Here is a 24,744-nt window from a genome sequence, read left to right on the forward strand (position 1 = left end):
AGGAGCAAGAAAAAATAACGTAACGGTTCAGCAAAAAAACCTCCAAATTTTGGCTTATGCACATGAACCAAAGTGAAATATTGTACATTTTTCCATGGAATCTTTAACAAATTGTCGCTGCAGTGTGCAAAATTCAGGATCATAGCACCAAACATTCAGTTTAACGGTGAAAAAAACGTTTGGGGAACAATTCAGGAGTGCAAGGATTAAATTTTTCAACGTACCTTTCCACTTTTGAAAACAAATTACCATTATTTCTGAGGCGGCCCTCTTCATTTGTATTTGATGTTATTGTTGTTTCATGGTGGTTAAAAAGCATTTTTACCTTTATTGAAACACATACAAAACAATTTTACTAATATTACACTATATTATATTAGAATGCTATTAGTGGATACATTTTTTAATTTGTTTCTTAAAAGAAACACCCATGTGTCACAGGCGAGGATTTTACACATGTAACTTTAAAAGAAGCCGTTTTCCTCCTTTGAGAAAAAGTAAGACAAGAAATGTAACGTAGAATCATAATGGTATTAGGAAACACAACCTCTTGAGAATACGCTTTGTTATCCAATAAGGTCAATAGCATATTATTAGTCATAAAACTATTATGGTCATTATGCGCGCGGGAATAAACTGATTAAAAAAGCGAAAGACCCCCTGCTTTATCCTACTTATAACCCTCCGTGTCTTACAACTGCGTGAGAATGATTCAGATGGTACCGTTATGATGAAGTTATCGCTCTTTTATTTGAATAGGAGAAAGGTGAACTACGACTTTACTTGTATTATTATACATTGTAGTCACTATCTGTCTTCTCATTGGCTAAGAGCCTACAGTTAATTCTGGGAATCAGCGCAACCTACAGATTAGTGAATAATCTGCTAGCAGATTATTCACTAATCTTGGGCGCGCTATGCATGATTTCCGAGAAGAATGTGGGACACATCTGACAGCGAAAGAAATTCATAGTTCGTCGATTCGCTTCTTCAACCCAGCAAAACATGTACCTTAACTGAAAAATTGCTGGACAATAAATTCTCGGAAAACACAAAATGACCGACAATGATTGCGATGGAACTATTCCACGAATACCTTGAGAGAAAAGCATTCAAAAGCAAGACGACAAGTAGGAATTAATAGAACGGTTGTAGTCGTTTTGTCCTTATTTTTTGCAGAAAAACAATTTATAATAAAACAATTATTAAATTCGGTTTTTGTGATATCCGGAATAATCAAGATCTCGGTTAGTGTTATCTTTTACCTCGACCTTGTTTATTCCGGATATCACAAAAACCTCATCCAATAACTGTTTATAATCATACATGGTTTTTGTAGGAGCGGTGCATATAATTAAATAATTATTTCAGATGAACACCAAATGATTTGTAAATAGTCAACTGGTAAGCCTCTTACCAGTCGTGACCCTAAACAGTTTATATTTCATTTGCAATATTTGTTTGTTAATTTACCATACCCTCAATTCGCACAGCAATTGCCACAAATATTTATCACTGATGACTATCGACTAACTAATGACTATGTAATAAAATTTCCATTCTGTTTCTATGAGGTAAATTAAAAGTAGCACATTTTGATTCTTTAAGATTCTGGAAATAAGCCCATGGGCCAAAACCAAACGGCTACTAAAGACCTTTTGTATTTTATATCATTACTGACATTGCATTCTCGTCCCCATAGCCCTTTCGTTTCTTTTAGCCGGCTGAGCCTTGGCACGAGGAAACAAAGGGCTCTGGGGACACAGAATTTCATGTCCTAGGATCTAGGACTTCCGGTCTTCATGTATGCAGTCATTGCGTTTCAAAAGAAAGTATGAGAGAGTCGTTACGTTTTCGACTTCCGTTTAGGAATTCTTTGTTTCAAACAGCCAATCAAAAAAAATTCGAATTAATTCAAAAATCCTATGTCCCCAGAGCCCTCCGTTTTCTCGTGCCAAGCCGGCTAAGAGAAACGAAAGGGCTATGGGGACGAGAATGCTGACATTGTAGAAGGTTTTCTGATGTACATTTGACGCACGAACAACTTGTTTTTTGTTTTATATGTTGAAAGGGTTATACCATACAGCCATCGTATCGGCTTCTTCCGTTAATAAGAGTCATTCAGAAATGAGCCAAACAAACAGTGCCTCAAGGGGTTCAGGGCTCAGGGAAAGCAGTCGGACTCTGTGACTCTGTGGCAAGCGTTTCCAGGGCTCCCCTCTCTGCAGGAAAACAATATAAGGGCTCTAAGCAGTCAATTAATGAGGCTCAAGGCTACCTGGCCATTATTTAAGGTTTTTGGGTTCTGGCCAGCCCCACTTTGAGACCCTGACCAAACAACCTAATCGCCAAATATAGCCCATGTTTAAAATCGATGTTTAATAAATTACAATGTCTCCGTGATTGTCCCTTTGCTTTCACATCTTACATTTAGCCTTTTTGAAGAGACCATTTGAACTCCTGCAGCTTTAGTGTCTGAACTGGACGCTCTGTCGCGAGAAATGGTCGTTAACTCAAACGTTTCGCGACGCACGTTCAGCCTGTTTCCAGCTTCCCGAACACTCGTATGTAAGAAAGAACCAGTGAGGACATTCCGCAGACTACGACGATAATTTTCCACGAAGCCAAAATACACGCAAGGGTTTATAGCGGTATTGGCATGGGCAAAGTATTCAGCTATAAATGGAAAAGAGCCGAGTGCACAGAGGGGCGCTTCCCAGTTCCACACAAATATCAAAACAAAAATAAAAATGTTTAAAGGACCCCAGCAAATGGCAAACACGACCACGATCGTCACGGCCATCTTTAGCACATTTCTATTCATTTTGTCGCGAATAACCCCGCCGCGGACTGCATCTCTCAAAGTGTTTCTTTGTCTTATCAGAGTCAGCACTATGATCGTGTAAATCGCAACCAGAAGTGCAAATGGTATTATGATGAGCGTAATGCAAAGAAACGTGGTGTAGAACTTTCCGGTCGAGGGCTCTTCAAACTCAGGCTCCCAACTTGCTATACAATACGCTTCAGAACCAAATTCGACTACTTTGAAGGTGTATAAGTAAGGAGCATGAAGTGCTGCGCCAATTATCCACGTCGACATGATCAATGTCACTCGCAGTCTAGATGTGATCATTTTAGCCCGGAGAGGAAACGTAACAGCAACAAATCTTTCAAGAGCTATTAAAACTAGCGTCAAAATTGAGACAGCCACAGCTAAATCTTGCACAAAGTGGACCAGCTTGCATGTTATTTCTCCTGCCAGTCCGGTTAATAGCCACCCAATGTCGTTAATATCTAGTATGACATGTACAATTTTTTTGGGAATCACTATCACTGGTGTGAACAAGTCCGAGACAGCCATGTTTAAAATCAAATAGTTGACGTTTCTTTGTACATTCTTGCTTTTGCAGACCACGTAAATAATAAGTGTATTCCCCGAAAAGGAAATGACAAGTATAATGATGTACGCGATTATTTTGCCGACCCTCTCGGCTGTTGTAGTGATATGCGGTGGGCATGCATCCTCGGCCATCAAATCAACAGTCTGGTTGCTTGCATTATTATTGTCATACATGTTAAATTAGAAGATTTTTCTTGAGGTCAGAAACTTCGACGTGTCGTACAGAATAGCAAAGTTAATTTTTTAATAACAGTTCGAAGTGCACCAGTTAGAATAGGTAATCCGATACTGTACATCAAAAAAGCTTCCCGCAAATTTACATCTTTTACGGCCCTCCACTAAAGCTGTTATGACCTTTTTATGAATATTGCGTGCTTATCGACCGAACATTGTAAATATTTCCTTCCCAAATTTCCGCTTTGTCTTCAAAGAGAGTAAAACTACAGATTGTACAATGAGAGGTTAGATGAGATGACTCCTGCTTGACATCTTGCACCGGACCCACTTGACGACCTGTACAAATCGAACAATATTTTTGTCAGCAATATCACTTCACGGACAATATCACTTTTGTCAACTTTGTCAAACCACTCAAACTTCTTAGGAGTTCAATAACTAAGGCCATCAGTGAGAAAAGGAGTAGATACGCTTTATGTTGCCCACGCGTTATTTGTCCTCGTAAAGTTGTCACATTTTATGGGTATGAAAGGACAAAATATTGTTTCGCTTATCTCGTTCAATTCACTCTCATAAGCAATATCTACAAATGTGAAACAACGAAACAAATGGTTACTGAAATTAGAGTATGAAAGAAAAGGATATTGTTTACAATTATCGCAAATATAAGGGAAGAAGGACGTTTTGGTAATTGAATACATTTGAAATATAACCAAAAGTTTTAATTTCAGAGCAAACTGTAGACTTTAGTTTTAATTAATTTTTGGGGAGGCTTTCATGTTCCGACTGTGTTAGTATTACATGCGGAATTTAGTCAGACAACCGACAACAAAAGGATTTTTTGTGCACTGACAAATCTTCCTACAACATCCAAGAACAGTGGTCGCGATTTGCAGCACCAGTTGAACGCAATTACAATATCAAAGTTAAAGGGGCTACGTCGCGGGGATTTCGCAAAGTTTTAGTCTAAACTGTTCTGAAATTAGTAGTAGGTAACTTGAACCATGAAAAGTTATCTTTTAACATCTTAAGGAAGATATAACCTTAGTTTGGCTTTTTCAAATTGTAATCTATTTCCATCCGCAGCCAAAGACGCTTGTAACAGTTTCAGTGCTCTAATATAGCAATTTTTAATAAAAATGGACCATTATTTATTTTTTAGGTTTCCTACGACACAAATAAAAATTTTGGCTGTTCGAAAATCTGGTAAAATCCGTGACAAAAAAGGCCCTTTAAGCAGCTATATAATTGTCAAACAAGGCTGGCAAATGGAAACTAGGTATTCATTTGTACATGTTCCAAAAATGAAATGTAAATAAACAGATGAAGCATCAAAGATTATATGCATGAAGTGACAAGTCACTTCAGTTCCTCGTAATCGTTTTATTGGAAGAATAAAATGTGTCAAAAGATAGCGCCGAGTTTATTCTTCACCTATAATTGGTGTTGCACCGGAAAACAAAACGCAGATGGAAATTATTTCTTGCATTGTTTCATGTCATGAAAATTTAAGTACATTTATCATCAAAGTTTGGAGCCCAGAAATGTACGTTCGCCATACTCGGCACGAGCCGTGACATGTGGCTAAATGAAGCGAGCGACTTTCCCTATAGTTTTGTCTTTTGAGTTTGTTTCGAGTTTTTGTAAAACTAGTCAGAGCGGTTTTTGGAAGTAAATCAGAATTTGAAGAAGCAGTCAACGCGCAAATAAGACAAATAAAGCTCAAAAGACGATTACTCAATAGCAACACCCTCAAATGTCAAAATATGGGTGATAAGAAAATGTAGGAAACACTCCAACATGGAAATTGGTGCTGAAAGTTCTTTAGAATCTGTTTTAAACATAAAAAATTAAACATTTATGGCCGACCCTTATGGCTACAGTTGAATCCCGATAACTCGAATCCTCAATAACTCGAACCTTTTAAGATTTCCCTTCAGGTCATTTGCTTACTAATTTTACCCTCGATAACTCGAACTCCCGATATCTCGAACCTTTTTCGATTTCCCTTGAAGGTTCGAGTTATTGGGATTCAACTGTATTTGTTTGTCGCCCCGACAAATGAGGTGCTAAAGGAATTGAATATAATCCCAATTGTGAAAAGGATTCCGTGACTACGGACTGACAGGCCACTTTGTGGGCTTTTACTTTTGTTTACTTAAATTACTTTTTATCACTTGAGATATTGGCAGGTCATTCAGACACTTGTGGTTTCCTGTTCTTCTCTAGAGTTACTTTGTGTTTGTGGATTTTCCATGCATTAGGATCTTCAATTTATGAGTAACACTCCATCTTCCTCCACTTACAGGTGGTTTCATTTCGAAAATTACCAACGAGGGTCATTCTCCAAGCTATCGGCCCTTATTGGGCGAGTCTGATATGACGAGCATACCGGACGCAAAATTTTGGCTTGCAACTTATGAACAATTCAATATCGTCCCAAAAAGCTAAAAATTTCATGTGTGATGTCATGCATCTCTTAGGCCAAGTTTAAAAAAAAACAAATGTTTCTCGTCCGGATTTCCATTAAAGAGAAAGCGGGCGGGCGCATTTTTGTTTTCTTTTTGTTTTGGATTTTATTATTATTATTATTATTATTATTATTATTATTATTATTATTATTATTATTATTATTATTATTATTATTATTATTATTATTATTATTATTATTTTGCATTCCTTGCCTGTGCTGTTCGAATATCGATGTTTTTCCTCAAGAAGCGAACTTGAAAAATAAATCCTGCAAGGTAATTCACCTATCCAGTACGGAACTAGTGTACCAAGGCTTTAAAATTTTGGCCTGAGTTCGTATTAAAACGCAGACAAAAGCCAAGTCTTGCAGAATGTTAAAATACGTACAAAGTGAAAGAAACGCATGCAGGTGTTTGTTCGTTCCAGCGGCCACAAAAAATCAAGCGGGCGAAGACGAAAAATTACTTTGCCTTTTAGGGGATATTTCAAAGCTACTTATTTACATGAATGACAAAAATTAGGTCAATGCACTTAGAAGTTCGTTTTAGAGTCAACTCCCGTTATAAGCGAATACCATTTGGTTTCCGTAATGTTGAGAGTTAGTATTTCCTTGCTGTTTTAAGGATAACTCACCTGCAAATAGCACCTCCTTAGTTACGTTCAGCTATTGCCGAGAGGTGAACAAATGTAATTCTTGATAAAGGTCGTGATATAAATGTTCTACGGCTTCCGGTGTCACTACCTAACAAATGAATCACATAAAAGAACGCACGAGAAAACAAACTTCATCAATATCAACAGAACATCAAAAAGCCAGAAAAGCAGCTGTCTAATAGTATTGTTTGATTTTGAGTAGTAACTATGAATTAAATGTATCCTGTTTTATAATACAATATATATAATGCAGTTTACAAATTATTGAAATACTTCCCACGGTTCTTTTCTGTATGACGTCTTAATAACACACGCATATAACACGCAAAGTCCAATCAAACTTTACTTCCCCCGCCAGCTACCGAATTGAGTCGTTAAAAATCGAAATAATTAAACTACCTTTAGCACTCCAAGGTTGATTATAACAAAGACTGCTTTTACTCTGTAATTCGGCAGAACAGGGTTTGTTTTCCCTGTCGATCAATCATGATCTGCAAAAGTTCTCCCTTTTCTTTCGGAAGCAAGACTAAAACTATTTCCTGCCTTTTAGTGTTGCTTATTTTTCCATTTTCTCTATCTGCAATTAAAAACCTTAATTCTTCCAGCAGGTGTTTTTTTTTTATTTCTTTTTTTATGGGTTTATTCTTCCAGTTGGCGATTTGTTTTTTTCAATTCTGATCCATGTCCTTTAGTCACATCACTCCTTCAACTTTCATGGTACAATAAAACCCGTCATGTACGTACAATGAACCGTTTTCGTGTTACCTCAAAACCACACCATTGAGAAGACTCGTGGCAATCGGATAAGTTGTGTTTATATTTCCCACGCAACGGTGTCCCATGCTTATATCGGATATATAGGTCATTATTATTACCGTCAATCCTTGTCACACCCGTCAAGTTTGTACATAAACAGCAATACCTTTTAGTTATGTTTAAAAGACGAAATGATACACCCACTCTACCGCCCTCGACAAATTTACAAACAATGAGGAATAAAACACTGTATATTTTAAAAACTGTTAGCCTATTACGCTTCATTGCATTGGTACATGGAAACCTTTTTTTGTACAGGCAACGAAAAGAAATAGCAATTACAGTCTCTTATTTTCCTTCCACTTAGCATTTTCCTCTTCTAACTGACAGGTTAAGTCTGAAGCGAAGTATTTTTTTATCGGAAAGTACATCTTATTAGCTTTGTATTGATATAGAGTCTGAGGTGGTTGAGTTAAAAACAGCGCATTTACATTTTTTGCTAAGGACACCCGCGAAGGTCTACGGTACCCTTAATACACTCGCTCTAGCTCAGCAATCAAAATAGGGAAAGTCACAAATCAAGAACGTACTCAGGACGCCGCCTTACAAGACTATTATAATTTTAACCGTTTTTGTTCCGGTAGTGCAATCATAGCTGGTATGTCATAGTCCGATCCATAATAAAAAGCTCGTCCGAAAGACACGAGTGGACTATACGAGTTGCACTGTATAACAAAATCAATCGTTCATTCAGAAATCTTAGTCAAACGAAATCTACAAATTAAACTTTTGCAGACTAAAGCACATCCACCTCTAAAAGGACTCATTTTCTCTGCCTTCAATTATTCATCGCAATCTTATTATCTGATCCTATTTTAATTTTTTGTTGTTTTTAAGATGCTTAAAGGATAACTTACCGACAAGTACCAAATCCTTAGCTATGTTCAGTTATTGCCGAGTGGTGATCAAATGTATTTCTTGATAACGATCGTGTTATAAATACTACCTAACAAATGAATCACACAAAAGAACACACGAGGAAACAAACTTCATCAATATCAATAGAGCATCAAAAAGCAGCTGTCTAATAGTATTGTGTGATTTTGAGTAGTAATTGTAAATAAAATATCTCCTGTTTTACAATACAATATATACTAGTTGTACCTATCGGTAAGTGCCAACGAGCGAAATACTCATGTTTGTTCATAAGAACAGATATTGAATGGTTTTTAATAGAACTATATTTGAAATGACCAAAATATGGTAAATTGTATTTTAGGTAATATGCGAAAAAAGTGCTATTTCTCTGGTGTTCATAAATGAAACAGGCTTGATAGCCTGCGTAGCAGGCGCCGTAGTTTCCAGCGCGCGTATTCTCGCGATCGCGCACTCTTTTAAACACACTAAAAACGTACACAGATGTCTGCTACGCAGGCTACGGGTTTGACAGATTGATAACTCTTGACAAATCTTTAAATTCTTTTCAACGTTAAAATGTCACAAAATGTAGGCAATAAATGAGGTTTAATCACTGTTTTTTAAATACTTTACAACACGCGGTGGTTAAAATGTTTCCGTCCACAAAAGGGATACTTGCATTTCAAGAACTTCTTATAAATCAAATCCCAAAATCAAAACTGCTAAGATGCTTTTTTAAAAATAATTTTCAGTAATCAGAGACAGTAATGCACGGGTCAGATTTCAGTCTCGCATGCGAAGTGTCATGTTCAGTTACGCAAAACTTGAAAAATTTGAACAGAAAACAAAACTTGAACGGTCAAGGATTATTTGGAGACAAATTTTTATTCAAGTTAACATTACATTTGCCGTTAGAAGCAAAAAACTTTTGACTTTCTTGTGTGTATGACATGCAGTAATTTTAGTGAGCGTCGCTTTGTATTGATGTTATTCCTACGCGGAGCGAAAATGCGTGCCAAATAAAATATAATAAACGGTATTTGATTTGGAATAAATCATCGGTCAAACAATTACTATAAACACAATCAACACTAAAAGGAAGCATTTACCCGACTTCAGCATTCTCATTAGTCAAGAAAACTCTATTTGAAGTCAACAGTCCGCTTTTGATTTTCATGTCTCTCTTCGATCGTAAATCAAAGGACTCCAAAGTCGAAAGATTATTTCATCGCTTTGAAGACCTTGATGTTCATTTTTTCGTCGGTCGAATATTCTGTAGGGTATTCTCTTTCGATTTATAATTCCCTAAAGGTGTATTTATCGGTAAAGGGATGAATGACCACATTGAAAATTTTAACAGCGAGCCGCGTGGACGCCATTTTGGTCATTTGCTCTCTAGCAAGGAGTGAGAGACTGGGAACCAGTTGGGAAGAACAATACAACCCAAATATGGGGTTTACTTACACCCAAATATGGTCAAAAAAAAGTCCCTTACGCAGAACTTGAGATTTTCTCTGCCTATACACTCATACGCACACGGCTCTATGATTCTGCCGCCTCGACAGCCTCGCCTCTTGGCTCGGCTGTCTCGTTGGCAATAATGCAGTTTACAATATATTACTGAAATACTCCCCACAGTTTATTTTTAAACTAATAATACGCGCATGCAACACGCAAAGGCAGTCAAACTTAACTTTCCTCACCAGGTATTGACTTGAATCCTTATTGGAAATAAGTAAAACTACCTTTAAGCGGCTCCTATGACATGTCCCCTAACCACTTTTAATCTGTGCTTCAGCAGTACAGCATTTGTTTTTGCCTGATGTGTTGTTGATGTTGATCAATCATGACCAGCGGAAATTTTCCCGTTTCTTTCGGAAACAAGACTAAAACCATTTCCTGCCTTTTGTGTTGCTTATGTTTTCTTTGTTCTATATTTACTATTTAAGAGCATGGTTTCAATTCTTCCAGCAGGTGGTTCTTTTAATTCTTTTTTATGGGTTAATTCTTCCGGTTGGTGATTTTTTATTTTTCAATTCTGATCCATGTCCTTTAGTCAAATCATTCCTTCAACTTTCATGGTACAATAAAATCCGTCGTGTATGTAGCATGAACCGTTTTCGTGTTACCTTAAAAGCACACCACTGAGAAGACTCTAGTTGCAATCGGATAATTTGTGTTTATATTTCCCACGCAACGGTGTACCATGTTAATATCAGATATATATGTAATTATCATTACTGTCAATCCTTGTCGCACCCGTCAAGTAAACAGCAATATCTTTCAGGTCTTCTAGTTATATGTAAAAGACAAAATGACACACCTACTCTACCGCCCTCGACAAATCTACAAACTACGAGGAATAAAACACTGCATATTTTTAAAACTGTTAGGATATTACGCCTTATTGTTCTCAGGTACATGGAAACATTTTTGGCACAGGGAACAATAAGAAATATCAATTACAATCTCCTTTTTTGCTTCCACCAAGCATTTGCCTCTTCTCACTGACAAATTAAGTCTGAAGCGAAGTAATTTTATCGGAAGTACATTTTATTAGCTTTGTATTTATTTAGAGTCTGAGGTGGTTGAGTTAAAAACAGCGCATTTACATTTTTTTGCTAAGGACACCGGCGAAGACCTACGGTTACCTTATAACACTCCCCCCCAGCTCAGCAATCAAAAGAGGGGAAAACCACAAATCAAGGAAGGACGCCGCCTTACAAGACTATTGTAATTTTAACCGTTTTTGTTCCGGTAGTGCAATCATAGCTGGTATGTTATAGTCCGATCCATAATAAAAAGCTCGTCCGAAAGACACGAGTGGACTACACGAGTTGCACTGTATAACAAAATCAATCGTTCATTCAGAAATCTCAGTCAAACGAAATTTACAAATTAAACTTTTGCAGACTAAAGCACATCCACCTCTGAAAGGATTCATTTTCTCTGCCTTCAATTATTCATCGCAATCTTATTATCTGATCCTATTTTAATTTGTTGTTGTTTTTAAGATGCTTTAAGGATAACTTACCGACAAGTACCAAATCCTTAGCAATGTTCAGTTATTGCCGAGTGGTGATCAAATGTATTTCTTGATAACGATCGTGATATAAATACTACCTAACAAATGAATCACACAAAAGAACACACGAGGAAACAAACTTCATCAACAGAGCATCAAAAAGCAGCTGTCCGATAGTATTGTGTGATTTTGAGTAGTAATTGTAAATAAAATATCTCCTGTTTTACAATATACAATATATATAATGCAGTTTACAATAAATTACTGAAATACTCCCCACAGTTTATTTTTAAACTAATAATACGCGCATGCAACACGCAAAGGCAGTCAAACTTAACTTTCCTCACCAGGTATTGACTTGAATCCTTATTGAAAATAAGTAAAACTACCTTTAAGCGGCTCCTATGACATGTCCCCTAACCACTTTTAATCTGTGCTTCAGCAGTACAGCATTTGTTTTTTCCTGATGTGTTGTTGATGTTGATCAATCATGACCAGCGGAAATTTTCCCGTTTCTTTCGGAAACAAAACTAAAACCATTTCCTGCCTTTTGTGTTGCTTATGTTTTCTTTGTTCTGTATTTACTATTTAAGAGCATGGTTTCAATTCTTCCAGCAGGTGGTTCTTTTAATTCTTTTTTATGGGTTAATTCTTCCGGTTGGTGATTTTTTATTTTTCAATTCTGATCCATGTCCTTAAGTCAAATCATTCCTTCAACTTTCATGGTACAATAAAATCCGTCGTGTATGTAGCATGAACCGTTTTCGTGTTACCTTAAAAGCACACCACTGAGAAGACTCTAGTTGCAATCGGATAATTTGTGTTTATATTTCCCACGCAACGGTGTACCATGTTAATATCAGATATATATGTAATTATCATTACTGTCAATCCTTGTCGCACCCGTCAAGTAAACAGCAATATCTTTCAGGTCTTCTAGTTATATGTAAAAGACAAAATGACACACCTACTCTACCGCCCTCGACAAATTTACAAACTACGAGGAATAAAACACTGCATATTTTTAAAACTGTTAGGATATTACGCCTTATTGTTTTCAGGTACATGGAAACATTTTTGGCACAGGGAACAATAAGAAATATCAATTACAATCTCCTTTTTTGCTTCCACCAAGCATTTGCCTCTTCTCACTGACAAATTAAGTCTGAAGCGAAGTAATTTTATCGGAAGTACATTTTATTAGCTTTGTATTTATTTAGAGTCTGAGGTGGTTGAGTTAAAAACAGCGCATTTACATTTTTTTGCTAAGGACACCGGCGAAGACCTACGGTTACCTTATAACACTCCCCCCCAGCTCAGCAATCAAAAGAGGGGAAAACCACAAATCAAGGAAGGACGCCGCCTTACAAGACTATTGTAATTTTAACCGTTTTTGTTCCGGTAGTGCAATCATAGCTGGTATGTTATAGTCCGATCCATAATAAAAAGCTCGTCCGAAAGACACGAGTGGACTACACGAGTTGCACTGTATAACAAAATCAATCGTTCATTCAGAAATCTCAGTCAAACGAAATTTACAAATTAAACTTTTGCAGACTAAAGCACATCCACCTCTGAAAGGATTCATTTTCTCTGCCTTCAATTATTCATCGCAATCTTATTATCTGATCCTATTTTAATTTTTTGTTGTTTTTAAGATGCTTAAAGGATAACTTACCGACAAGTACCAAATCCTTAGCTATGTTCAGTTATTGCCGAGTGGTGATCAAATGTATTTCTTGATAACGATCGTGTTATAAATACTACCTAACAAATGAATCACACAAAAGAACACACGAGGAAACAAACTTCATCAACAGAGCATCAAAAAGCAGCTGTCTAATAGTATTGTGTGATTTTGAGTAGTAATTGTAAATAAAATATCTCCTGTTTTACAATATACAATATATATAATGCAGTTTACAATAAATTACTGAAATACTCCCCACGGTTCTTTTCTGTATGACACTCATAATAATAACACACGCAGCATAAAACACGCAAAGGCTAGTTAAACGTAACTTTCCTCACCAGCTACAGACTTCAATCCATACTGGAAATTGGTAAAATTACCTTTTTCACTCATATGTCTCGTAACCACATTTAATCTGTGCTTCAGCAGTACAGCATTTGTTTTTGCCTGATGTGTTGTTGATGTTGATCAATCATGACCAGCGGAAATTTTCCCGTTTCTTTCGGAAACAAGACTAAAACCATTTCCTGCCTTTTGTGTTGCTTATGTTTTCTTTGTTCTGTATTTACTATTTAAGAGCATGGTTTCAATTCTTCCAGCAGGTGGTTCTTTTAATTCTTTTTTATGGGTTAATTCTTCCGGTTGGTGATTTTTTATTTTTCAATTCTGATCCATGTCCTTAAGTCAAATCATTCCTTCAACTTTCATGGTACAATAAAATCCGTCGTGTATGTAGCATGAACCGTTTTCGTGTTACCTTAAAAGCGCACCACTGAGAAGACTCTAGTTGCAATCGGATAATTTGTGTTTATATTTCCCACACAACGGTGTACCATGCTAATATCGGATATATATGTCATTATTATTACTGTCAATCCTTGTCACACCCGTCAAGTTCGTACATAAACAGCAATATCTTTCAGGTCTTCTAGTTATATGTAAAAGACAAAATGACACACCTACTCTTCCGCCCTCGACAAATTTACAAACTACGAGGAATAAAACACTGCATATTTTTAAAACTGTTAGGATATTACGCCTTATTGTTTTCAGGTACATGGAAACACTTTTGGCACAGGGAACAATAAGAAATATCAATTACAATCTCCTTTTTTGCTTCCACCAAGCATTTGCCTCTTCTCACTGACAAATTAAGTCTGAAGCGAAGTAATTTTATCGGAAGTACATTTTATTAGCTTTGTATTTATTTAGAGTCTGAGGTGGTTGAGTTAAAAACAGCGCATTTATATTTTTTTGCTAAGGACACCGGCGAAGGCCTACGGTACCCTTAATACACTCGCCCTAGCTCAGCAATCAAAATAGGGAAAACTACAAATCAAGGAAGGACGCCGCCTTACAAGACTATTGTAATTTTAACCGTTTTTGTTCCGGTAGTTCAATCATAGCTGGTATGTTATAGTCCGATCCATAATAAAAAGCTCGTCCGAAAGACACGAGTGGGCTACACGAGTTGCACTGTATAACAAAATCAATCGTTAATTCAGAAATCTCAGTCAAACGAAATCTACAAATTAAACTTTTGCAGACTAAAGCACATCCACCTCTGAAAGGATTCATTTTCTCTGCCTTCAATTATTCATCGCAATCTTATTATCTGATCCTATTTTAATTTGTTGTGTTTTTAAGTAACTTACCGACAAGTACCAAATCCTTAGCAATGTTCAGTTATTGCCGAGTGGTGATCAAATGTATTTCTTGATAACGATCGTGTTATAAATACTACCTAACAAATGAATCACACAAAAGAACACACGAGGAAACAAACTTCATCAACAGAGCATCAAAAAGCAGCTGTCTAATAGTATTGTGTGATTTTGAGTAGTAATTGTAAATAAAATATCTCCTGTTTTACAATATACAATATATATAATGCAGTTTACAATAAATTACTGAAATACTCCCCACGGTTCTTTTCTGTATGACACTCATAATAATAACACACGCAGCATAAAACACGCAAAGGCTAGTTAAACGTAACTTTCCTCACCAGCTACAGACTTCAATCCATATTGGAAATAAGTAAAACTACCTTTAACACTCATATGTCTCGTAACCACATTTAATCTGTGCTTCGGCAGTACAGCATTTGTTTTTGCCTGATGTGCTGTTGATGTTAGTCAATTATGATCAGCAAAAGTTCTCCCTTTTCTTTCGGAAACAAGACTAAAACCATTTCCTGCTTTTCGTGTTGCTTATGTTTTCTTTTTCTTTATTTACTATTTAAGAGATGGTTTTTATTCTTCCAGCAGGTTGTTCTTTTAATTCTTTTTTATGGGTTAATTCTTCCGGTTGGTGATTTTTATTTTTCAATTCTGATTCATTTTCTTTAGTCACATCACTCCTTCAACTTTCATGGTACAATAAAATCCGTCATGTATGTAGCATGAACCGTTTTCGTGTTACCTCAAATCACACCATTGAAAAGACTCTCGTGGCAATCGGATAATATGTGTTTATATTTCCCACGCAACGGTGTACCATGTTAATATCGGATATATGTGTCATTATTATTACTGTCAATGCATGTCACACCCGTCAAGTTCGTACATAAACAGCAATACCTTTCAGGTCTTTTAGTTATATGTAATAGATAAAATGACACACCCACTCAAGACAGTCGCTCTACCGCCCACGAAAAATTTACAAACTACGAGGAAAAAATACTGTATGTTTTCAAAACAGTTAGGGTATTACGCCTCATTGTTTTGGTACATGGAAACATTTTTGTAACAGGTAGCGAAAAGAAATATCAATTACAATATCTTATATTTTGTTTCTCTTCTAACTGACAAATTATGTCAAAATATAAATTTTCAATTAAAGATTGTTATGATTAATGGCCTTTCATGTTAGGCTGTTTCAATACGTAACTTTATTTTCACAACTAATTAAAAAATTAATTTCCTTTACTGCTCTAAAACATTTTTTTTGTCTTTGAGCTTATATAACCTTCAATATTAAATACAAGCCAAAACATTTGCTGTTGGGAGGCAAAAGTTAAGCTGAATCAAAGTAAACGTTTGGCTAATGCATTTCGTTTCTTTATTTTCAATGTTTGCTTCAATTTACCCAATCGGCATGACATCCTAAATTTTTGGCACCGTTCTGACGATCTGTGACCATCTGTGGGTACGGCAATCCCGATTCCCAACATGTAAACGTATCTGTCACGAATGTTATATTGCTACAATGTTAGGGGTACTGAGATTATTCCGGGGAAGACTTTCGACACGGGTAATGGAAGCACCTTACCAGAAAATTGGTAGAAAATTTTTGTGACGTGCAAGTGATGACTCACTTCTTTTAACATAAGTTCCTCATATCTCTTTTTGGGTGTGTTTAATGACACTAAAATGAGAGAGACGTTAGAGATAGGGGAACAATATATGAATTTCATTCGAGCAAGACTACGACATTTCGAGCAACCAGGCAAATGGCACAAACATTGGAGCCGCGATCACCATGCAAGCACTCGCACGTCGGCCCAACGTACGCGAAAGCTAAAAAAAATTAACGACCACCTGTCAGCCCTTATGGTATACGAGTTGTGTGTAGCCATATATTTTACATTTTATTAAACACTAACACACACGAAAAATTGTCTGAAAAAGAAATCTACCCACTATTAAACTTCGCCTTGGCTGTGGGAATACGGAGAAGGCTATCTATAGTTTTTTCAATATTCTGATTAGTAACAAAATCAAAGAGGTTTCCGCTGTGGATAACACTTTAATTATCGCCCACTCCCGTTCGCTCTTATACGCATCTTTTTATTCGTAAGTCGTTTTGTTTGCATAACTTGAACATTGATTTTTTTTCACACTCACCTTTCTGTGGTCGCACTTTTCTCTCCTTCTTCTTTAAGATCACCCTGTAAAAAAAAATCATAGACACTTGTGTAATGAATTACAAATACTGAGTAAAAATGAACCGTGAGTAAACAATCATTATTTCATTATTGTAATGTTTTATTTCAACAGCGCAAATTTTGCATTACTTAGAAAATTTTTGCTCTAGTTTGGTCAAGGACATCAAGACTCGCTTATAACAGGGTTGTGTTTTTATATATGAAACCCTCCAGTTATCTGCGGTACGTTATCTGATGTACTCTGACTAGAAATAGTTAACACCTCGGCTGCCCCCGCTGATAATCAGTTTTTCTTTTCTGCACATCCGTTACTACAGTCAATTCTTTCGCTTGATGTCTTAGCTTTTCTATCTGCTGAATTGTTTGGAAAATTTTCGGTTTGGGATGTTTATGAAGAATTATCTCGAGATCTCTTTTGAATTCCCTTTTCTTGATGCCGCATGTCGTTTTCAAAAGCGGAAACTTACCTGATTTTTTCTCATACATTTCTCATCTCGAGTGTTTATATAATTTCAATTATACTGGCAGGTCGCGATATCGCTTCGTGGCCCTAGTATAATTGGGATTTTTTTTGATGAACTCGATTTAATTCCCACATTGCTGACCTTCAGACAGTGATCCCTAAAACCTTTTTTTTCCTTTTAACCCCAGAAAATATATGACAATAGGCTCGACAGATCTCACCTCTCTTAATGCAAACGCCTGCCACGAGTCTTAAATAACTATCTCGAGATCTCTTTTGAATTCCCTTTTCTTGATGCCGCATGTCATTTTGCAAATCTTGTCCGGAGTTTGACTGATCAACACTTTGCTCCGGTTAATAGCTGTGCCTCGCAAATCGCGGTATTAGACTGAGTCTTGCTTATCGTAATACGCGGACAAATTTGCAGACATATTCATACATTTCGTCTTCGAGACTTATTTAACATTTCTTTATACACGGTTAAAAATCGTCAGGTAAATACTAGTAATTACAGTTATAATAAAAATTAATACAAATAAACTATTAATCAAAAGTCCATGCTAAATACCAATTAATACAAATTAAAGTAGTAAATCCATTAAACTGATCCTGTTGTGAAATGAAGAGAGCACAACTTAAACGTCAAATATTCTTCGCGTAATATTTTGATTTCCTTATTCTTGTGCGAGTTAAAACTCGCGAACTCTTTTGAAAAATTGCATAGCTTTCGACTTCCAGAACTTGTAAAATGAATAGAACTCGAATAAAACCTTAAATTATCTTAACCTCAAGCCGGGCTTAAGCTGGAAATCAACTTTTACCAACGTTTGCAAGAATTGGTTGAAGCGTTGTTGTCGAGTGCGCTAGTGTTTACGCTGATAGTTTGTCATCATTACCCAATCACGACGCAAAGGCTCGTTAATCTTGCGTCATAATTGACCAATCACCTTACAGAGATTTATCACACCTCCCGAAGCACAGTTACTTCTTTGTCTACGTATGAAGATGGTAAAATTCAAGATCTGTAGTATCAATAAACGTAACCCACTTAGCCAAGTGATCACCGAGAAACGTTATAAGAGTTTTGACCCAAACAGGATTTAAAAATCCACCGACACTTACAAAGATCTAGTAGTGTTGTCTAAGGTATAGGTTATCTTCGCAGCGCGCTCCACGTGAATGTTTCCAAACTCCTCGAAAAAAATTCCCACATGAACTTCAAACTGCTAAAACATGGGTTACTGATGGTAAAATTTCTTTAAGATTTATTAAATAAAACAAAAATATAGCTGAAATACAGCTAATTAATGAAACTACTAGTGTTTTCTTATTCTATTTTTCTTTAACGGCGCAAAAGATATAGAAAAATATTTGGTCAAGGGCAGAAAGACTCACTAATTAAACTGTACAGTTATCTCGTATCCAACGATAACGGCTTGTAAGCACTTAATGACTGGCTCTAGAGGAAAGAGCGAGTGTTGTTGTTGCGCCGCGGTTTCAAGACGCATGTCTTGATCACGTGCGAGTCCAAGGTTCAAGCTGTTGTTGCCCCATGGAGTTAAACAGTTTTGAGACGCGTCACGTGATATGTCCTCGTCCAATTGTATTTCAGTTTGGGGATATAACAATGGTAATTAGTGTGTAGCCAGGCTAAATTTGCATAGATGTTAAACAGCTTGCAGTAACTGTCGAAGATAGATAACTGTTAAGTAAGCTTTGATAATAAAGTTGATCTATCCGGCGCGATTAACTTTAAATATTGAAAGAGTTAAAATAAAAGGCAGACAAGAAAACTCATTAATTTCATTCGAGCGAGACTTTGGGGCAGCCATGAAAAACACAAGCATTTCAGCGTCGACTATTGTGCAAGCCTTTAAGCATCGGCCTAAGTTATACGAGAGCTGTAAACTTCAATGAGCCATTCGCTTGCTTTATATTTGCCTAACTTTAAGGATGTTACTTCCTAGAAGAGAAGAGTGTAACTATAACTTAACATGTTACTAAAAGCTTCCACGTATACTGAAAGAAATTGTAGAAAAAGTAAATAAAATCTTTTGTCAGGAACATTCTCCCAAGTTCATTCTCTCTTTTAAAAGATTGGGTTTGTACATAGGGAAAAAGCTTTGTGCGACTTTATACTTTAAGCGCGAAAAAGCTTCTATAGTAAAACGGCTCTTCGCTTTGGACAATGATGCTGGGGGAAAATATTTGCCTCCCTACTCGCTTTTATATGCATCTATCAATCGTTAACTTTGTCTCTAAGCATTTATTTGCAAAACTCGAAAATTGTTTTTTCTTTTTTGTTTTCACTCACCCTTCTGTTGCAGCACTTTTCACCTCCTTTTTGTCGTTTTCTAATATATAAATTACCTTGAAAATAAAGCAGATGCTGCTAATAAAAAAATATACATATAGCATGAGTATGGACAGTTACGGCTACTGCTGTAGCTATTTTTTCTTTCACCCCTCTGTTCACTTCAGTAGCTCGAAAGCTGCCATTTTTTTATACAGTTTTCATGTCTTACTTGTTTAGAAGGGCTCACAAAAAAACAAGGTTGCATTTTGAAATACAAAACTCTACATTTAAGTACCTTAAAGATAGCGGTTGTTCCAGACCTTGAGATAGTCTTGTTTTAATTTATGAGAATTCGCTCGGCGTTAAAAGCACAAGCGTTAAACAGCTTGTCGCGGCTGCCGTTTATAATTAGCATTTAAGTTAAAAGCGATAGTAATAAAGTTGATCGATCAGATGCGAGTTTTGAATTATTGACAGTGGTATTGACACAGTTTATAATCATTAAAAAACGGAAGAGAGGAAAAATTCATGAATTTCGCCCAAGTGAAACTTGCAGTTCCGCGCAAGGACATGGCAAAACTCGCACAAGCATTTGAGTCTTTTGCAAATTAAATTTTATAAGCATTCAAACGTCGGTAAAACTTAATGCGGTAGGGGTCCTTTTCTAGCCAGAGTGAAGCCATAAATTAGCACTTTACTGAAAACGTGCACTTATAAAAATAAATGGCAAAAAGGTAAATATTCGTATTTCATTAAAATTCATTCTCCGCTTGAATTTGAACAAACCGAGAAGGCTTTGTTCGATTGTATACTTGGTTTCAGATTTATATTGATATCACGATCAGTAAGATAATCAAACAGCTCATCCGCGTTAGAAAATGGTTTAATATTCGCCCCTGTATATTCATCAATCATTTAACCGTTAAGTTTTCCCCCTGCCCTATTTGTTTGCATGTAGATTAGAAGTTAGCAGGCCTAGGGTTTTAACATTTCCTTTGTGTGGACTTACTTTCCTTTTTCCCTTTTAAAAATGTAAAAATCGACACTGTGGAAAAGAAATTGTGGATTTCTGTGTAATAAATTATAAAGAATATAAAATATACATTACTGTCAAAAAAAATTGCACGTAAAAATTTCGGAAGTTTTATTTCTGACGTTCTAATTTCGGACAAATTACGAACAAAAATTTCGGACATGCACTTTGCTGAAACATAGCTTAAGAATATTTATCCCTAAAAATCCCGAATTCGACTGCAACAACATCTGTGAACATGATAGTTTTAATGTATCCTCAAGGTTTTACAGATACTTCGTCGCGAAAATAAGCCGTTAGAAATATCTTAAGCTTTGTCTCAACTGTAGATCGCTCCATAAAGGAAACTAACAGCTTTGGAGCTCTGAGTGTCCACTATTTCTGCCGTCTCAAAGCCCTTTTTTGTAGCATCGGGTTTGTTTTCCCGCCGGCTGTGTATCTAAAACCGTTAAACTGCACTGTAAAAAATTCAGAGGCTTAAAAATTTCGGACGGTTTTATTTTCGAACAATTTTTTGACGGAATTAAAATCGTCCAAGTAATGTAGAGCACGAATGCCCAGCACAAGTATATAAAGAGAGTTAATAAGCCACCATTTTTCTGATATTTTTTATCCTCATCGTTTGAAAGTGCTATTTTTGGTGAAAACATTATGCGTTATTTGATCAAGGGCAAAAAGATTCGCTGATATCAAGGCCTTAATCAACACGAAACCCAATATTTAGGTACCTGAAAGACGGCGATGCTGTGATAGTCTTGTATCTTGGTCGCTAACCGTTATGCCCAATTAAAATAATCAGCTTGCAGCAGCTGTGCGCAATGAACTATTGATTGATCTAACTGTTACGATTTCTGACTTATTGGCAGAGTTAAAGATTCTCGCGCTGACAGCGAGGCAATTCGAAGAAATTAGAAGGCCGGACGCGCATTTAATGGTGTTCGACACATGTCATTTTTAGTTTCGTTTTCATAACATTATAACATTACTTCTGAAAGTTATCGGTGAGTGTATTAACAGTGTAAAGCAATGTTAAGACAAATGACAGATAATAACTCCCGGGGGGGGGGGTACTCCTTGGAGTTTTTAGTGGGGGTGTGCCGCCCGCATCTCCAAATCCAGACCCAATTTCAGACCAAAAAATGTCATTTTCCACACCCGTTTTCAGACCTGGACTCAAAAATCCATACGCATTTTCAGACGTGACCTTGAAATGAACGCTGAACGGAAGTCAACGTAACAAGGATGAATAGGTAAAATTTAGCGGAAATGATATATCTTATCTATTTCTCTTTGTCTCTCCCCAGTTACTCGCTTCGGTTGCTGGGAAGAAAAATAAGTTTATAAGCTTTCGTAAACGTTCCCCAGATAACTATACCCAATTTCAGACCAAAATTTTCAAAATCTATACCCGTTTTCAGACCAAAACGGCTCAAAAACCATACCCTTTGGGGCGGCACATACCTATATACCTTATATAGGGGAGTGCCCCCCCCCCCACCGGGGGAATAACTGCAGCGATCTTTAGTAATGCACGGTGACGAAATGAAACCAATTTTGTGAGTTTATCTTTAATCCTGAAGATAGAATAACCAAAAACTATAATGAATAGAAACTTTGTCACTGCTAAGTCTTTTTCATTGCATACACAACATATGCCAAGAATTTCAGTTAATGAAATTATGCTGATTCCTGAATGAATGTCAGACATGTCACGCAGAGTAGCTCGCTTGTAAAGTACCTAACTGCGTTAACTAAGAAATAGACCGCACTGTCTGTGGGTTTACGGGCGCAATAAAACCACGCCGGATGTTGGGAAAAGAGCTGGCAAATCACGACACGTTAGGCGAGTAGTTTCTTGTTACACATTGGGGAACCTAGACTGCGAGAAGACTTTTTCTTTTCCTAGCGTGCGACGCGAAAACGCGAATGCGAGGATGCGAGCGAGAAGCGAGGGTGAAACCGGCCAGCTGCGGGAAGCGCGGGCGCCCCTATTCCCATATTCCCCTATTCGGCGAGTTAACGTACCAAACGCGCGCGCACGCGCGCTAACCCCAAGAAAACCGCCACCTGCGCGGGTTAGCAGTATTTCGGTTGGCATAGGCATTGGCGATAGAAGCCATGCAACTGCAGCAAGAAGTAAAAGAACTCGCTTTTCCAGGAGAATATGAGGAAAAAAGGAGATAAACAAAGGAAAAAAGGAATAAAGAAAATATCAAAGAGAAGCTAGGTCAAACGTAGAACAAAGAAGAAATTAAAACTAAATGAAAGCAAACTACTGAATTAAGTAAACAAAAACTGAAAAAGGACGGAAAGCTAATGAAAGTCTCGTATTCGTCATGTCAAATTGTCAATCAAAACTTTAAGAGATTGACTAACGTTTTATGCTCTATACGTTATTTTACTATATTTATTTCGACTGGAAACGTTTTGCTTTCGGTGCAGTTATAGAGAATTTGCCTTATTTTTTAGCCACGATTAGAAAAATGAGCGAATTTCATCTACAAACCCATCTGATATAACATGGCTATTTTACATAACAGTAATAACTCGTTTGTAGCAAGATGTCGTCTTCACATGTTAAGTCGGAAGTATGTCATAGACAATAGTTGAGGCCAGGTGGTTTAAGGCGACCTTTCAACAAATAGAATGAAATAACGCTTTTTTGATCATCAACATTAATAACAAGGCAGAAACAGCTCTAACTCAAACATGGAAACCTGGTTCTGGGTTCTCTGCTGGTTTCTTTCCATCTTGACGATGGCTGGAAATGGATTTGTGATCCTTATTGTTTTCAGGAAGCGTCAACTTCGAACGAAAACCAACGCTTTCATTGTTTCATTGGCAGTGGCTGATTTCTGTGTGGGGATGATCGCAGTTCCGTTGCAGTTCACTTGTGAGATGACAGGTCACTGCTACTGGATATTAACTTACCTAAGAGGGTTCTTCGTTTATGCATCCGCCGTGAACTTGTGCAGTTTAGTACAGGATCGCTACATCGCAGTTGCGAAACCTTTGACATACTTGACTTTTATGAAACGCCGCCGTGTCGTTCAAATGATTTTGTTGTCCTGGGCAATGCCAGCTGTTTCCACCATATTTGTTGTATCATCGCTGTGGTTTTATTGCAGACCACCAGATCTTAAACATTCTTGGTTGGCTTTACATAGTTTTTGAGTTACTGCTGTGTGCTATTGTAACCTTCTGTTTCATCTCCATGTTACGTGTGGCTTGCAAGCACACCTGATCTTCCCGCACGCTAGCCAAACAATTACGTTTTAATCACCGAGTTTTGCTTAAAACTCAGGACAAGTCTGCAGTAAAACTGATGACAATTGTTATAGGCCTGTTCCTTATATGCTACGGATTTTTTTTTCGTTGTAGCATTGTGGTATTTTTTTCGAGCACAAAGAATGCAATGATCTCCAATACAAGTTGCCTGTACTGGTTTTGAACTCCGCCGTTAACCTGTTAGCTTACGCTATTTTCAAGAGAGACATAAAGAAGGAGTTTCAAAGAGTGATTTTTTTCTGTGATGTTAAAAATCCCGCTCAACTAACGTAGTCATCTAACAAGACATTTACCAGCATACTCTGAGCTTAGTAGTGAAGGCAGCTCTTCATTAATCTTAATAATCCATATGTGGGTGGATTAAACTTCTCGGAAGTAATCAGTTTGTTTGTTTACGCAAGGAAAGAGAAGCAGAGTAATAAGATATAGCAGAGTAATAAGATTCATCTTAATAAACATCACATAGCGCTATGTGAATATGTTTACTTTTCTGTCAGCACGTATAGCGTTATTTTTGAGAAGCGGATAAAATTTGAGAGAAAAGATACGCCCGAGCACTTCATGTATTTGCTCGACTCAAAAAGATGAAAAACGGATGACGTAACACGAGGGGACGTGACGCGAAACAAAAACGTGCCGTTGATGTGGTGTTAACTAAAACACGTCACATGGCGAGCGTA

At 36.9% G+C, this 24,744-nt stretch overlaps 1 protein-coding gene and 1 pseudogene across 4 annotated transcripts; one reads left to right on the top strand and one right to left on the bottom strand.

The window, feature by feature from the left end:
• Positions 1-310: 310 nt before the first annotated feature.
• On the bottom strand, positions 311-23,719 carry LOC144652963 (QRFP-like peptide receptor). 4 transcript variants are annotated; one of them, XM_078512862.1, is made up of 4 exons: positions 23,708-23,719; positions 16,944-16,987; positions 6,683-6,791; positions 311-3,913 (listed from the first exon to the last, which is right to left on the bottom strand). In XM_078512862.1, the coding sequence occupies exon 4, from the start codon at positions 3,572-3,574 to the stop codon at positions 2,387-2,389; it is 1,188 nt and encodes a 395-aa protein (XP_078368988.1). In that variant the 5' UTR covers positions 3,575-3,913; positions 6,683-6,791; positions 16,944-16,987; positions 23,708-23,719; the 3' UTR covers positions 311-2,386. The 4 variants fall into 4 exon arrangements, with proteins under 4 accessions (XP_078368988.1, XP_078368986.1, XP_078368987.1 ...); XM_078512860.1 differs by lacking the exon at positions 23,708-23,719 and having other exon boundaries at positions 16,944-17,254; XM_078512861.1 differs by lacking the exons at positions 16,944-16,987; positions 23,708-23,719 and adding an exon at positions 8,377-8,578.
• On the top strand, positions 23,464-24,337 carry LOC144655019 (octopamine receptor beta-2R-like; annotated as a pseudogene).
• Positions 24,338-24,744: the final 407 nt, after the last annotated feature.

This window comes from Oculina patagonica, chromosome 5 (assembly GCF_052425735.1).
Source record: "Oculina patagonica isolate OP01 chromosome 5, crgOcupat, whole genome shotgun sequence".
NCBI classification, from domain to species: Eukaryota; Metazoa; Cnidaria; class Anthozoa; order Scleractinia; family Oculinidae; genus Oculina; species Oculina patagonica.

Bases quoted from the DNA above. Each gene is read 5' to 3' on its own strand.
- LOC144652963 (XM_078512862.1), bottom strand. From the start codon at position 3,574: ATGTATGACAATAATAATGCAAGCAACCAGACTGTTGATTTGATGGCC.